This window comes from Taudactylus pleione, unplaced genomic scaffold (genome assembly GCF_031769625.1).
Source record: "Taudactylus pleione unplaced genomic scaffold, aTauple2 ptg000777l, whole genome shotgun sequence".
Taxonomy (NCBI): domain Eukaryota; kingdom Metazoa; phylum Chordata; class Amphibia; order Anura; family Myobatrachidae; genus Taudactylus; species Taudactylus pleione.
In genome coordinates this window covers 1023515-1041333 of record NW_028285179.1, presented here as the reverse complement: position 1 = coordinate 1041333, position 17819 = coordinate 1023515, and the positions used below count along the sequence as shown (strand labels likewise).

At 39.0% G+C, this 17819-nt stretch overlaps 1 protein-coding gene across 4 annotated transcripts in view; it reads right to left on the bottom strand.

Moving 5' to 3' along the window:
• Positions 1–5290: 5290 nt before the first annotated feature.
• ANKLE1 (ankyrin repeat and LEM domain containing 1) overlaps positions 5291–17819 on the bottom strand; it is a 55511-nt gene continuing 42982 nt past the window's right edge. For 2 of the 4 annotated variants that reach the window (XM_088457709.1, XM_088457710.1), the window contains exons 8-9: positions 15360–15489; positions 8516–10343 (exon numbers count right to left, since the gene is read on the bottom strand). In XM_088457709.1, coding sequence (XP_088313835.1) covers positions 10171–10343; positions 15360–15489 — 303 coding nt within the window. In that variant the 3' untranslated portion in view covers positions 8516–10170. Of the gene's footprint in view, positions 5376–8515; positions 10344–11307; positions 11422–15359; positions 15490–17819 lie in introns of those variants that run through there. The other 2 variants (XR_015872779.1, XM_088457711.1) reach the window with 2 other exon arrangements.

Below are 17819 nucleotides of genomic sequence, written 5' to 3'. Positions count from 1 at the left end.
ACTGCAAACGACACACACAGGGTATACTGGGAGGATGGTAACATATAGAAAATCCCCTAACCCTGATACCACACCAGGGCAAGTCACTGAGCAGCAGCTTGTAGAACCCCAAACTTATCAGGAGTCTGCTCAGGGTAGCCCATGAAATACCCCTGGCATGACATCTTGGCATTAAACGAACAAAGGCGTGCCTGATATCGAAGTTCTACTGGCCTGGCATGAGGAAGGACATATCACAGTACTGTCGGTCTTGTCATCCCTGCCAGTTAGTGGGGAAATCCCGGGATATAGGAAAAGCCCCCCCTTATTTCAGAACGATTTTAGCGAGTGGCCGTAGACCTTGTAGGGCCCCTTGTGAGACCCAGTAGCTCAGGGAAGGAAGACATCCCGATACCCATAAGCTGTGGCCCTCTCCTCAGTTAGAGCAGACACAGTAGCGGATGTCCTCATCACCATCTTCTCCCGGGTAGGGTTCCCAAAGGAGATGCTGACCAACCAGGGCCTGCAGTTCATGTCCAGCCTCATGCAGAGCTTCTGTAAAAGGATGCAGATGGATCACATGATTGCCTCCCCTTATCACCTGGCTGGGAATGGATTGGTGGAGAGGTTGAACAGTACCTTGAAGCAAATGCTCCATACATTTGTGGAGTCCCAGGGAAGAGACTGGGAGCAATTCCTGCTGCACCTCCTCTGCATACCGCGAGGTACCGTAGGAATCCACTGGCTTCTCACCCTTCGAACTCTTGTGTGGACACAAGGTGTGCGGTCCCTTGGATTTCATCCAAGAGGGCTGGGAAGGGACACTGCCCCCACCCTACCCAGAGACAGCTGTTGTGCATTATGTCATGCAGTTTAGGGAGAAGATGCAAACCTTGACAGAGTTGGTCTAGAGCAACCTTAAGGCTGCACAAACCAGACAGAAGCTCTGGTATGACCACAACGCCAGGGAACGCTCTTTTAAAGTGGGGACAAAAAGTCCTGGTACTGATTCCAAAGAGGCAGAACAAACTGCAGGTTGCATGGGAAGGCCCATACATGGTAGTCCAACGCATAAGAGATGTGAACTATGTCGTTGCCAGAGAGGAGGGCAGAAAGAGACAGTATATCACGTAAATATGCTCAAGGCCTACCAGGACAGGGGACCCACGCGTGCTAGCAGTTTGCAGCCTCCCGGAAGAGGAAAAGGAACCGGACCCACAGTTGGACCTCACTGCAGCAGCTGCGTCAGGTGGCACCCTGGCAGATGCCCAGTATGGGGAAGAATTAACAGAGGTGCAGTGGAGTCAGTTATCTGACACCATGCACCCCTATCAGGCCTAAGCCAGGTAGAACACACCTAGCCATGCATCATGTAGACACAGTCAACCAGACCCCACTTAGACAGCCAGCATACAGAAGCACCTTGGAAGTGTTGCAGGCAATGAGGAGGGAGGTGGATGAGATGCTGAGTTTAGGGATAATACAGAAATCCTGTAGTTCATGGGCTGCGCCCGTAGTGCTGGTCCCAAAGAAGTGTGGGGGCACTCTGTTCTACGTTGGCTACCGAAGGCTGAATGAGGTCACGGTATTTGACGCACATCCCATGCCCAGGATGGATGACCTGTTAAGTCAGGTGGCCTCGGCACGATATATCACCATTATGGATCTCAGATCCCTTTGTCCCTGACAGATCCCTTTGTCACCCGAGGCCCGTGAGCGTTCTGCATTTATCACTCCATTTAGGCTGTATGAATTCTTAGTCATGCCCTTTGCAATGAAAAATGCCCCAGTCTGGAAGGCTGGGAAGGGCACACAGTCGCATACCTGGATGACATTGCGGTTTTAAGTCAGACCTGAGAGGAACATTTGATCCATTTGGAAAATGTATTAAAACAGATCACTGGGGCCGCCCTTACCATTAAGCCAGAGAAGTGCCAGCTGGGCATGTGAGAGGTGCAGTACCTAGGGCACAGAGTAGGGGGTGGCAACCTCCGCCCAGAGCCAGGGAAGGTGGAAGCAATTGCTACCTTACCTACCCCGATAACCAAGAAACAGGTCATGTCTTTTATGGGAACTGCAGGGTATAATCGCAAATTTGTGACCCAGTACAGCACTATTGCGAAGCCCCAGACAGATCTTACAAAAAAGAAGCTTCCCCAATTGGTACACTGGTCGGAGGCTTGTGAACAGGCCTTTTGCACCTTGAAAACAGCCCTGTGAGAAGCACCGCTGCTACAGGCACCGGACTTCAGACGCAGGTACATAGTGCAAACAGACGCCTCTAACTTTGGGCTAGGGTCCGTATTCAGGTCAGGTTGATGACCAAGGCGAGGAACACCCCATTATGTTCCTGAGCCAGAAGCTGCTTCCTCGGGAGGTGGCATACGCAACCATCGAAAAGGAGTGCCTCGCCATCTTCTGGGCCCTCCAGAAACTGCAGTCCTACCTGTATGGAGGTGATTTCACGGTGATAACAGACCACAATCCATTAAGCTGGTTACATCGCGTCTCCAATGACAACAGAGAGCTGCTTTGGTGGAGTTTGCTGCTGCAGCAGTACAATTTCACCATCCAGCACCGAAAGGGGTCCCAGCATGGCAAATTCGATGGTCTGTCTCGACAAGATGACAGCAGCCCATGCAGGCAGGGTACAGACAGTCAGGTTACAGCACGGGAGACTGAGGCATGCTGTGCCTCCATGCTGATCTTAAAGGGGGAGGTGTAGCGAAAATGCATATTTTGCATCTGCATGGGCATAACTGCGCAGGATATTTTATTGGTATAAACATGTAACTTGCCTTTTTTAACTATATATGTAATGTATCTTGTATGTGGATAGGTTACAAAACTCTTCTGAACTAATTCCCTTTTGATCATGAGCAAATAAAGTCATAGGAAGGTCTGTCTTCCTGGGCCAGCCATAAAACTGTCTGGATGTTTAGGGCATAAAGACAAATGTTTGCACAACATCTAGCCAGGCCATTGATAAGCCATCATTAAGAGCCCTGTGTCCTGTTCCTGAACAGAGATCAAAGCAGGACTGCTTATACAGAAGACAGAGGGCCTGATTCAGACCCGCTCACAAGCGGGTCGATGTTGGCCAAGTGCGCATGCGCACGAGGGAGCCGGCTCCGTCGTGCCAAGTGCGCATGCGCACGAGGGAGCCGGCTCCGTCGTGCGTATGCGGGAGACCCGCATAAAGGGCAAGCCGTCGCTATGGGTCTCGCTACAAAGGGGGCATGCTGTCGATGTTGAGTGATAGCACGCCCCCTTTGGTGGGCGAGCCAGGGGCGTTGCTGCCCAGACGGTTGTATTCCCATGGGAATGCCTACCGTCTGGGGCCGGCCCCACTGACATCACAAATGATGTCAGTGGGAGTGCTTTTGGCTCTGATAGAGCCAAAAGCAGTCCAGGGCTTGCGGCAGATGAGACCCTACCACAAGGGTCTCATCGCATGCCCGATGGTCGCGATGGTCTTGACCATCGCGACCATCTTTTTGGCCGCTCTCTAAAGCTGTGGGTGGTCGCTCTAAAAAAAAAGACGGAGGGCACGGATTCAGAGGGAGCGCTCTGAAAGAGCATCCGGCTCTGAATCAGGCCCAGAGTCTTCAAAAGGTGTGGATTCCCTCACCTAAGTCCAGGGGTATATTTATTGAATTAAGTCTTGGACCTCAACTTCTAACAGAACTGAAGGTATAATAAAATAACCCCTGCCAATATGACAGAGAAACTCTGTAGTCCAGCTAGAGAAACAATACACTCTGAGCTGAGAAGGGTTAAAATTACCCCAGGGAGACGGGTTAACAAGGGATGCTGGAAAAGCAGCATAAAGATGTGACACTGGTAGTTCAGGGTTCATTTCTGAGATTGATCCAGAAGATTGTCAGAGACTGCCTCATCCCACACCACTGCCAGATAATGTGGTTTGTTTATTCCCTTTTATTTTATTTCAGAAATTGTAAGGGCCAGATCTTCATAGACTAACCTACAATTAGGACCAGATTTAGTTTTAGAGGCCTGGCTTTTCCCCTCTAACTCAAGCTCCACTCCCTGCACATCCTCTCCTGCTTCTGGCTCCCTATCTCCTTCTCTGCTTATTCTCCTCAATAAAAGTTAAGAAAGACAAGACAACACTAATGGTGCGTACACACGGTACAATATCTATGAACGATAACATTCAACGATATACAGGTTGAGTCTCCCATATCCAAATATTCCGAAATACGGAATAATTTCGGCATGACAGATAATGAAACCTTTGATTTTTGATGGTTAAATGTACACAAACTTTGTCTAAGGCACAAATTATTAAAGATATTGTATAATATTACCTTCAGGCTGTGTGTATAAGGTGTATATGAAACATAAATGAATTTCATGTATGGACACAAACTTTGCTTGAGCCACAATAATATTGAAAATATTGTATAAAATGACCTGCAGGCTTTGTGTATAAGGTGTATATAACACAAATTCATTCTGTGTGTATATTGGGGTCCCATTCCCAAGATATTTCATTATGAAATGTAATTATTCCAAAATACGGAATATTCCGTTATCCAAAATACCACTGGTCCCAAGCATTTTGGACATGGGAGACTCAACCTGTATATCATTCATTTTTATGCAGTGAATGACCAACGATGGAGCGTTCCTGCATGAACGATAACGATATATATGATCGTCCATACATGCAGGCCGACTTACACAATATCGTCAACTTTGCCTGTTCAGAGATGTGGCAGGATGACTTCACTGAAAGATATATTTCAAGTCGTTGGTGGTACAGATCGTACCGCGTGTATGCAGCTAAAAAAAGAAAACTTGCCCTAACACTCCACACAAATAAATACGGACAAGTCTAATATAATAACAGCAGACAAAAAAAAATATACAAACTTTTAAATGACACAAGACTACACAAAAAAAACACAACACAGTTTACAGCAGTCGTTGCTAATTTACACAGAAATCTTCTCCAAACTCCTTATTGACCAAAGTTAAAGGAAGTGCTCGCTTAGGTCAGAACTTTGGTTTATTACGTAGGATTTTCTGGTTCATTTGACAGAAAACAGTAACTGACAATATTTTAGGCTTCAATAACTGCTGGGCATCAACAGCAGATCTCTACTGATGGTCAATACAGAAGCTTAGTAAATTCAGATTTTTTTTTAGACACCAAACTGCCGCGAATGCTCATCGGTTTCCATATGACAGCAAATCCGACACATAGTTTAACGTCTTTCTCCATGGTACAGCTACAGAGTGCTTGTGTGCCATGCTGTGTTTGAGGACCATGCTGTTGGTGGAATGCCGGGTACGGAAGATGATCACATAGGTCACTGGAGCGGCGGCGTTCCTTCCATGGCATACTCACCAGCATCAGAAACACATGTCTTGAGAGAAGTAACAAATACCGAAGAAAGAAATATCGATCAGGGTGGCCACCCCAACAACCGTAATATCTGACATTTGCAGTGGAATTGAGAGATCTGTTTATTTTACACTCAATTACAATACATCACAAAACAGCAAAGTGCTGTTATAATCTAATGGACAAGGCTAAATACTTAAAGTGGTTCATACACCTGTGCAGGGCGCAAATTGAAAGACCTTTTTTACTAAACATTCTCAGCATTTTATCAGGGATATTGGACATGATCTTTATATGCTGAAGCTATTTTATCATAATAGGAAACAGGTCACCTTCTTGTGTTGAGGTTTGGTTATATCCTCACCAGTTTAACTACAATCACACTTTACTAGCACAAGGCTACATTGAACAACTCGGTTTCAAAGTAAAGGATACAAACTTACCATTGGAATCTTGCTCAGCATCATTTATTTCTACAGTGGTTGATGAAGATTACAGCTACTTCACTGACCACAATTTTAACTTTCATTGGTATACATCAGTGGTTCTCAAACTCAGTCCTCGGGACCCCACACAGGTCACGTTTTCCAGGTCACCGAGCAGGTGCAAAGGTGTATTAATTACTCACTGACACATTTTAAAAGATTTAGCTAATTATTTAATTTGCAATTCTGTGATGAGACCTGGAAAACATGCACTGTTTGGGGTCCTGAGCACAGAGTTTGAGAACCTGTGGTATACAGTACATTATCACATCCCTTTATCCGAAGAAAGTCCCTTTATTCATGTTTACTTTTAAAAGGTTTTTAGACTGTTTTTAATTTTTATTTTTTGTCATTTATATGAATAAATTCCAATGTGGTAACACATGCAGCACAATGTGTAATATTACTTTTAAACACTACACGTCAACGCTTATATTCTTTTGCTATTTATGGCAATAAGAAATTATAAGTACCACCATCATCGATCACATCCAGAGACGGGCTCTGATAGAAACCAATCCCTGTGATGTGTAAAAGGTTTAAAATGTATAATTAATTTGATCATAAGAGCCCTTTACAATATTATTTAATAGATTGTTAAAAACATCTGCCTAAAACTATGAACTTTTTAAGAGCTATCACAAGATTTTTCTGTGTGTCCATGTTTAAATAGATGTATATATATATATATATATATATATATATATATATATACATACACACACACAAAGCTATTAAACATATGTATATTTTTTACTATAATTGGCTCTTTTTTAGGCCTGTTACCATGCATATTAAGTTATTTGCCTAACAGGGTTCCTTTGTGGTAAATACACCATATGCACTTTTAGCACTTGCACTTTATATTGGTATACTGCACGGTATGGCACCACAGGCACTCTGATCCAATTCCATTTTTTCCATAATTTTCTTTAAGGGGCTTACCACCCCATTTTATTATTGGATTACGCGGACACCCCGATTATATCGGGGGGTGCCCTGCCTATAGTCTGATGCACTATTTTTAATTCTTTTTGCACTTGTGAATATATATAACTTAACACTAATAAGGACATAATATTAACTTTTATACACTTTATTGGTACATCACGTAGACCTGGCGCTCTAAGAATTCACTAGTTATATATATATATATATATATAATAATTTTTTTTTTTTAGAAATTCCAAATAGGTTTGAGTCATAGACAAATGGTAAAGGTGTAATGCTCTCAGCAGCAGAAAATGGGAGGATATATGTCAATCTCCAAAATACTACAAAAAGATAGCTGCACTCAAGCTAGTTTGAAGTAATAAAGTGCTCTTTCTGAACAACTAATGTAATAATAAATGGATATTCATAGAATTTAGAAGTTGTTCTCAAATTTAAATTTTTCGCTATTCACTTCTGACTATCTTCAGCACAGCTATAGTGTTTTGTTTGCATCATACTATAAAATAATTCTTCGTTAATAGATTTTAGAGGATGATAACCTTAAAAGGTGACTTCTAACAAAAGATAATATTCATGTTACAATGTACCAAAGTTCGTACCTTCACAATAGATATAATTCTTAAAAAGGAATGTCAAATAAACTCTCAATTGTTAGCACCGGCGGCGGTCAGTGCCAGGTGCCCGATGGAGCAATTAAATTTTTGCTCCAATCGTATGCAATCATCGGTCGGAGCCGGCATTTCTACTCGCCCCCCTCCTAAGGAGGTGAGTAGAAATGTGCCAGTCCTGATTATGGGCACTTTAGATGGGTCTAGTTGAGTCTAGCTGGTTTACACGGCTAAAGCCAGTGTAATTCGTCGCAACAAGCGTGATAATTATAAATAATAGAAAAAAAAATTGCAACATTGGGTGCCCATTAATTTGAGTGCATAAAAGACAATTGATTCGCCCCCTCAGAATCTCTAATTGTAACAAGGAAACCTGGTCTTTTAAGCTGTAGTTTCCAATGTAAGCGAAATGGACAGGGTATTGCTACAAAAATGTCAATTCTAGATATGGACTAATGTGCGCAAGTAAAATCCTTACCATCAAGCAAATTCTACCGTCAAAATCCATGTTATTTTGGGTCCTACTCTGTATAAATCTATATTACATAACTCATATCTCCCCTAAAATATTTTCTTAATATTTTTGTATGAGAGAAAAGATTATATGTTCCAAAAGTATTTCTAATTTATATGGTTACAACCATACAACCTATTAATATGAAAAGTGTAACATAATAGCTCAGTTTTGACAAACCTGCCACGTATTTATCCATTTACCCATATGCCTCTCTCTTTTTTCTAATGGCTAGAGAAATTTAAAAAAAAAAAAATGTACAAAAGTTTTTATAATTTTCTCTCATTAAGATGTGCGTCTAAAGGAAGGCAAATTTTGTTTAAGGGTTCAAAAGGTTTTAAAATATTTGTTCTCTAACAAATGGAATTTAGAACATTTACATTTCAAGAGGAAAAGTACCACCAATAAAATCTGGGATTGGGCACAGCAATAACTAATCACTTGTTGTATAAGATCAGAATAGAAAGACAGAAAAAAAGAAAGAAGCATAGAATACATCTGATTTCCACTCTTCATCAATAAAACATCATTTATTACACAATATACTAAACAGTAAAAACAGCAATCCCAGCTGAAATTATAGGACTACTGTAAGAAAAAAAAAACCAAGACACTTAAGAGAGAAATCCTAATAAAATGTATACAAGTGCCCAAGTCCCAATAAACAATTAAAAAAAATAAGGTGCAAAGTTCAAATGCCACATTTATTTGAGAATGCCATTTCATTATATTTTTGTCTATACATTGTGTTTCCTGAAGAGTATCTAGCCAATTATTATTTGTTAGCTGCAGAACAACAGTTATATACTATACATATTTTTTACATATCTTTTAAGCATTATCTTTTTTTTTTTTTTACTTCTAATGTGCAAGTTGGTTTTCTACAATTCGCCAACAATGGCTTTTAAAAAGTGCCTTAAGTTAGCTAGCGATGAAACAATTTAAAAGCTTGCACAGTTTGTGTGTGGCCATTTTGGGAATACATATCTGGAATATAGTGCGTTATTTGACAACACAAAGACATATTGGATTTAAAAATAATGAATGTAGTCATCGACCTCAACACAGGATCTATAGAGGTAGTCAGATGACATGGCTACAGAAATGACTGGAATTATGGGGTGAAAGGTTTAATATGTCATTTAGCCATTAACAAGTAAGACACCAAGTGGCAAATGTACTGAACAGCCATTGAACAAAATCGCAGATGTTTTTCAGCAATTTTTGCAGCTGGATTTAAAACATTTTTTTTTTTTAAATGCAAAAATCTGTTCTTAACATTCCCTCACCCCTCCATAGTGCACTTCTAATCTTAACATATGTATACCATAAAACACAAAACTACCTTTCAAAAGTCTGGGCAGTAACATACAATAAAAATTGACAGCTGTAAAATCATGAGAAAAAGTTTAAAAAAACAAAAGTAAGTCAGTTAATTAGCTCTGGAAGAAACGAAAAATGGCAAATCATGACACAATCATTACTTTGTATAAAGAATTCTAAAATACAAATCTTCTGTGTGTGTATATAGGTGCAATAAGTACCATACAATCACATAATAAAGATTGTATAAGTAATATGAATTAAGAATCATTTACAATTATAAATTGCAGAAACTGAACAAGTCAAGATGAGAGTGCATAAAAACAATACTTGCATGATGAAATAGTCATTAACATCCAAAACAAATAATCACATTTTCATTAAGATCATCAGAATTAAAAATGTCACTGTCTCTTTACCTCTTCATCCAATTACATGTAACTTGTCTCAATTAATTTACATTAAAGTGGAAAATCCAGTGATTCGGCAATAATAAGTGAGAAAAGATTTTGTTTTCCTTGTTAATCCAACTTTAGATTATATGAAATTACACATAATTTTTACAAATAAATTAATAGTAAATACGAGTTTATGTACATCCTGTAGATTTGACAATGTAATAATAAATTAGCCAATTGTATAACATACTTAATTATATGAGAGATTTTATATTGTGCAGCTCTCAGTCCGTGTTGGTACCCAGTATTATACTAATTTGTGGTAATTTCTCAAAGCCAGTACAAATTCACTAGATCTAATATTTACTTTTCCAGTTGTTTCTTGTTTTCTAAACACAGGAAAAGATATGATAATTGTGCTGCTCTGCCAATATGTCCACAGCATCAAATTCAGTTTGAATGAAATAGAGCAAAATGGAAGACTCAGATGCATCCTAATCCTTGGTGCATTCATTCCCATTTTACTACATACAGTTCACTGTCTAGTGCGTATGTCTGGGGGACGGAGCTGGCGTTCCCCTTCAGCCAGGAAGATTTGCATTGCTCTGTGAAGCATATGTACCCCAAGACTCCGTCGACGTGTGGGGGCCCAGTTCAGAGCTTGTCCATAGTATACCCCCTTCTTTTGATTGGTTAACATTTTTAAACCTACACAATAGAATCAGATACACAAATACACAGATTATTTTAACAATGAACAGAATTGCAAATTGCAACCAGGGGCCAGATTCAAACTATATCATACAATCCACAAATTCTATTTATGAGGCGCTAAATATGATGTGATTTATCTTTTTCATTTATTTAAATGTCCAAAGTGTGCATGTTAAGCAGAGAAATGAAGTGGAAACATGTAAAATAGAGCAATGACGCCTAAATACAGCTTTTATTTTGAAAAAAAAAGTTTTTTTTATTAGAAACAGATTTTGTTTTTTTAGATGTAATGTACTTTTTTGCCCAACTCCTTGAGAATTCAGATCCAAAGAAGTGTCTTTCTTTATTTGCTTTTTGAGAAATAAATATATATATATATATATATATATATATATATATATATATATATATATATATTCTCCACACAAGGAGAACCACACACACTTAATTGAGTTAGTGGGTGCTAAGGTCACATACTGTGATATATATCATCATATTCAATCCCAAAGAGATCAAATAAACGAGACCAGTACACCATTAGCTTAATGCAAAAAAAAAAAAAAAATAGAATATATTAAAAACACAGCCATGCTTCATCGGGTATACAAAATGCATGTCACATCTGCTATGCAATAAAGTTCCTGTAGTACTTATTAGTGCCTGGTGACCATATGCACGTATTCGATCAAGAGCCCGACGGCCATCATGATGGTGGTGGTTCACCACTGAAACGGCCGCCAGGCTCTTGATGGTGTGTTGATCATGTTTATTTGATGTTTTTGGGATTGAATATGATGAGATAGATATATCTATCTATGAAAAAATATACAGCAGCACTCCGGGTTTTGATAAAGTAAAAAATTATTATATTTAAAATCAAGTGGATAATAGCCAACATTTCGGGAACACAACGCCCATTTGTCAAGGTGTACAAAAGTGTAAATAAGACTAAGCTTACCTTAAAATAAGTGAAAGAGCCCGCGAAAAGTGTGGAGAACATCCGGATCACCACCCACCCATCAGTAATGATGCAGCGGCACCAATGGTCTCCCGGTAGCTATGTCAACACTCACTGTGGGGGAGGGAAGAAAAAGATGAATGTGCAAAATGGAAAAATCCAAACTCACCAGAGTCCTCAGGAAACAGATTGGGAGAAAGAAAAAAAAAAAACTAAACATCCCATCGATTCTTATATTAGTGCTGTCGAAATGTGTAATACAAATTACACAATGATACATGTAACAAAAACCAGAATACACATTTAAATTGACAACTGGAAGTCAGATGTCAACACTTATTAAAAAAAAAGGGGCATAAAAAAAAAAAAAGTGCTGCATTCATGCCTTAAATGGAAAAAAGCAGCAGTTGGTAAGGACATTACAAAAATTTGAATACAGGTTATTTCTCCCATATCCAAAATGCTTGGGATATCGGAATATTCCGTATTTTGGAATATTTGTATATCATATTGAAATGTCTTAGGAATAGGGCTCAAATCTAAACACAGAAAGTATTTATGTATTATATACACTTTATACACACAGCCTGCATGTAATTTTATATAATACTTTCAATAATTTTGTGGCTCAAAGTTTGAGTACATACATGAAATACGTTTATGTTTCATATACACCTTATACACACACAGCCTATAAGTCATTTTATACTTTAATTTTAATAATTTTGGCGCCTTTAACAGTTTGTGTACATTGAACCATCAAAAATCAAATATTTCACTATCTCAGTCATGCTAAAAATATTCCGTATTTCAGAATATTTGGATAAGGGAGACTCAACCTGTATAATAGAGGTCCAATAGACGCATATAATAAACCAGCACTTGGACATAGTGTAGAGCACTAAGCCAGAGGGAGCAACAATTTCATTGTATGGGGACTAATTGAAAGCGCTCCATACTATTTTTCTTTGAGGCCCTCAGGATTGATGGTTCTGAGCTTATAAATCCACTTTGCCTCCAGTTGTAGGAATCTGTTGACCCTATCGCAGCCTCTGAGAGATTTGGGGATGTAGTCAATGGCGATGTGCCTGAGGCTAGATAGATCGTGTCTCTTCTCTACGAAATGACGGGCTACTGGTTGTTCCAAAACGTATCCAGACAGGGCAGTCTTTAAACTGCCATCCTTTCTCTCATTTCTCTCATTTCGGAACAACCAGTAGCCCATCATTTCGCAGAGAAGGGACACAATGTATCTAGCCTCAGGCACATCGCCATCGACCACAAATCCCTCAGAGGCGGCGATAGGGACCACAGACTCCAACAACTGGAGGCAAAGTGGCTCAGAACTATCAATGCTGAGGGCCTCAATAACAAAAAAATACTTTCAACTAGTCCCCATATATTGACATTGTTGCTCCCTCTGGCGTAGCGCTCTACACTATCTTCAAGTGCTAGTTTATTATAGGCATCTACTGGACCTCTAATATATTCAAATCTTTGTGATGTCCTTACCAACTGCTTTTTTTTTTTCCATTTAGGGCATAAATGCGGCACTTTTGTTTATGCCCGTTTTTGTTACTAAGTGTTGGCAACTGACTTCCAGTTGTCAATTTAAATGTGTATTCTAGTTTATTTGTTACATGTATCCATATGTAATTTGTATTACACATTACAACAGCACTATTCTAAGTATCGATGGGACGTTTAGTATTTTTCTTTTTTCTTTCTCCCAACCTGTTTCCTGAGGACTTAGGTGAGTTTGGATTTTTCTATTTTGCACATTCATCTTTTTCTTCCCTCCACCACAGTGAGCATTTCCTGCGCAGTCAGGCTTCCCCGGTTGCCATAGCTACCAAGAGACCATTGGTGCCGCTGTGTCATCACGGATGGCTGGGATGTGATCTGGGTGTTCTCCTCCTCCACACTTTTCGCAGGCTCTTCCACTTATTTAAAAGGTAAGCTTAGTCTTATTTACAAATTTGTATACCTTGACAAAGGGGCGTTGTGTCCCCGACACGTTGGCTATTATCCACTTGATTTATATGCTATAAAAATGTTTTGCTTTATCAAAACCCGGAGTGCCGCAGTATATTTTATCATCTATCCACACATGCATCAGAGGGCACCCGAGTAAGGAGTACCAACAGCGTAGATGAGTGCCGGGTTATTGTTCCAGTGTGTGTGTCTATGTCTATATCTATATTCATTGACCTTCAACCATTAACTCAGGTAAAGGAACTTTGAACTCAGAATTAAATTACTTGCACATTTTGTTACATAACCATTAACTTATTACAGTAAGAATATTCCTTGTAAGTTGTGTTTTTTTTTTAACCCCCACAACTGACAGAATGTGTGCAGAGAAATCAAATTCCTGACAAGCGTAGGGAATCAGAGACCGGTAGCAAATACAAGGCGAGTTTTGGGAACTATATAAAAAAAAAAAAGGCGGCGTATTTATTGATATCCACTGAAAATCACTAATTTATCATTAAAATCTTTCCGGGATCAGTATAGATTAATTTACAGCCTCGCCGGGTAAGTCTGAGGATATGCCAATGTGTGCCCCGACTAATTGGTTCATACATGTATAGTAGAACTAAAAACTCCAGACTTGACCAGATATCTTATTTGATCTTGGCAAGCAACCCTCAGTTGACATTTAACAGAATATTATGTATGTAATGCAGAACTGACAGAACCCCGGTTCATGTAACAGCCCCTGAGGCTCCAGTGAGGAGGGTCTCCTGCAAGGTGTAGTGCAGAATTAAGGCCAAAATGCAGACTAAAGTAGAATAATGCCAAAAGATGACTGATATTTAAAATATTCTTTAATTATCCTAAAAATCAACCACATTATTGGTAACTTTATTGTACCTGCGTCCTTAAGTGTTAAAAGCTGCACTATTAAAATAATATGCAACTTTGACAGATATAAAGATCACAGTGTAACAAAGATGACACAAGCAAATGTTTAATTTTTCCAATTCCACAACACCAATCAATCATGGCAAGGAGATTACATTCATGATCTACTCAGTACCTAACCAGGGTTGTAATCCTGAGTGTGTGCAGAACGGTTTCTGTTAATTTAGATGTGATATGAGCGAAAGATTGAAGCTACACTATTCTTACAGTTAGTACAGGAAAACGATTGGACAACATATTTATAATCATATATCATATTATCAGGAATCTACAGAGATCTGCATTAGCTGGGTGTAAAAATAGAAGCTTAGCGCAGTATATTGTGGGATAGTTTATCAAATAAATAAGACACACAAACCACTCAGCCTTAAAGAAATAATGTACAGATATGGGAAGGATTATGCAGGACAATATTTGAAATACTATATTAGGGAGGTTTTTTTTAACATGGAAAATGCAAAATGATTCAATAGACCTAGAAATGCTACAAGTATGAACGAGCTATGCACATATTAGTAAAGTGATCTATGCTACAAAAGTAAACCGCTTGTTCATGAGAATAGCCATTGGCTAGGGTTGGACTGGCCTACAGGGAAAATTCTGGTGGGTCTTACTGTCTGAGGGCCCATCCTCTCCTCCAATGTGTATTAATGCAGAGTGTGTGTATATATATATATATATATATATATATATATATATATATATATACATAGACACACACATATACACATACTGTACATACACACACATATATACACAGGATCATCATTATGTGATTAATATACATATGTTATATTATACAGCATTGCCAGGACTATGGTGTATTCACTATGGAGAAATGATGTTGTCAAATGGTACATTATAATGCTAGCAGTATCAGCATTTACTATTTATATTTATTAAGGGGCCTAGACCATGCACTCACTAATAGTTAGCCAAGTCTCTGTGTTAAGGATTCATGTTTAAGAGATGTGAGCAGCCATCTCTTCTTTACCCCACTGAGCCTTTCATGCCCCAGTCCAGCATTTCCATTTGCCATATGATTGCAGCACTACTGACTAAATACTCCTGAACAGATCATAGATAGAGATCAATGCCTGAATAGCCAATTAAAACAGTCTTACCTATGGCATCCACCATACAAGCTTCTCTTGTATACGCTTCCACCGGAATGGTGTTTTGAAAACAATGAAGAGAGAGCACTCCCTGGCCACTTCTCCAGATATCTATAATGTGCTGGACTTTAGGACATGGCTGGAATTACAGTTTAACACAAAATGAGAGGAGAAAAAAAAAATCTCTTAACAGCCAAGCAAATTCACATATTTATGTGAAGGTTTTCCTGGGAATACATATTTTGGGGACATGACAGAAGTTTTTATTGTATTAGGCCAAATAGGGTTTTCATTTGGCAAACAATTGGAATCAAGTTTTATTTTATGACCTTGTATAGGATGATGATAGATAAAAAAAAACACATGACAATAAAACAAAATTACTCCCAATGTTAGTTTTATGTAGTTTGTGTCACTCTGTATATCTGCTACCACAAGGTTTTATTTCACAGATTTCCAAATAACAGCAAATTAGAATGCGTAGATACCCTTCTAGGTTAGAGGGACAGGTAGCTAACTCCCTTCCCCTTCTCCCAGATGGTATAAAATGCAGTTCCTAGTTTTTCCCCGGGTCTTTGAATGACTCCCCAAGTGGTTTCTAAAAAGTATACAGTATATAATTGGAAGATATTCTCAACACATTTGGATCCTCTATTGGAAATATCAGTATAAGTCAGAATCATTGTTAATTTTTGATATTTCCAATTGAGGATCCAAAAGTGCTGGGAAACTTCCAATACTAGACTTTGCGTAGGATCCAACTTGAAAGAGCCGCTTGTTTCCTGGCTGCAATAATTTATCCTCACATACTTGTGCATTGACGCTAGACATTATCGCTGACGCCATCTGAAGTAGAATATCTGAAACATTGGAGGGGAATCTGGACTGCTACGGAGGAGTAATTCTCTTTTAATATTGGATGGCAGTCATTATAATGGAATGTAGCCAAGCAACAATATATGGTGAGGAGACACATTATAGTAGCTAAACATCTATGGGGTGCAAGGAAAACTCTGCTATGTTTGTGGTCATGAGATGCTGGAGAAATGGTTGGCCATAACCACAAATTGAATTGCTCCCCAAAAGTTGTTTGTATGCACTGCTAATTCTATTTTGAATGTGAATAAGGCAAGACCTTTATTGAGTCCATTCCATAGAAAGTCAAGTATGTGTAGGATTGCTTTAGATTAACATGTTCTCTCTGTGGCCATATATGCATCTTGTGTTTTCTTTTTGAGGAGGTAAGCTTCCTCAACTTGTTGCACTAGAATCACATCAGTATTAGCCTGTATAGGTGTAAAGGTGCATACACACAAACGTTTTTTTGAACGATTATCGTTAACGATATCGTTTATCGTTCAATCATTGAAAAAATCGTTCACTTTCGGAGTTAAAACGATGAACGATTATCGTTCATGCGCGTTCACGTTTGTAGTTCAGTCAGACTGACCAACTCAACGATTTTCAGTAAGGGAATAAGCAAAAATCGTTTGTAGTTAAAAAAAAAAAAATCAGTCATTCATTACATGTAGTAAATGAACGATTTTAGTAAACGATTTTCGTTCATTTTTCCCTTGAAAAAATGAATTAAAAAAGTTTACTAAAATTGTTCATTTACTAAATCGTTGTGTGTATGCGCACCATAAGAGGTACATTCTTTGTGTCTTTAGTCTTGGGTTCTGCCACCAGGAGGAAGACTTCAAGGTGGTTCTTGTGGTCCCACATGGAGCTGGTCTGTTTTGTGCCATCTTACAAAAGGGAACTACCCCTACAATGGAGAAATACATTCACAACAGCGCTTTCCTTACTGGCGTCTGCTGATGGATCAGTATTGATGTGCCAAGTGCTGTATTTTGAGACAACTTACTCTGATATTTTCCAGTATCTTACAAAACAGGTTAATGTTATCTAGATTTAAGTAGGTATTTAACATTGTACATAATCAAACTCCAGGTGCTTCATCAATTTCCTCAAATTCATTACATTAACATTCTACATCCATAATCATCTTGGACCGTACCCTTTTAACTCATTGCTTAGCGTAGAGATCCACCTTATTTTATCCAAACGATAACTGCTCTGGAGGCTGACTTTCCGCTTTAGTCTGAGAGCTGCATCTTCATTTCCAGCACAAAATTAATGATGTTGTAATTTCAAGAGTTTATAAAAAAGTACTTTAAAAAAGACTCCTCACTAATTTAACTATCCAGTATAGAAGCACCATAAGAAAACATTTCTAACTATTAGGGCTTACTACAAGCAGGTGTCTTTCAGCTCTATGGAGTCAGGCTTAGGCTCCATCCTGCCTCCAGATGCCATTTCTATCATGGGTGCATTCAATTAACTGTGGTGCTTCCGATGAGGTACACGAAGAGCTTCTCTGGTCCTTTCGTAGCCTGCCTGGCATTACTTCAATCATGCCAGTATACGCAGAAGACCATTTTCCTTACATACGCATGTTTTTTATTT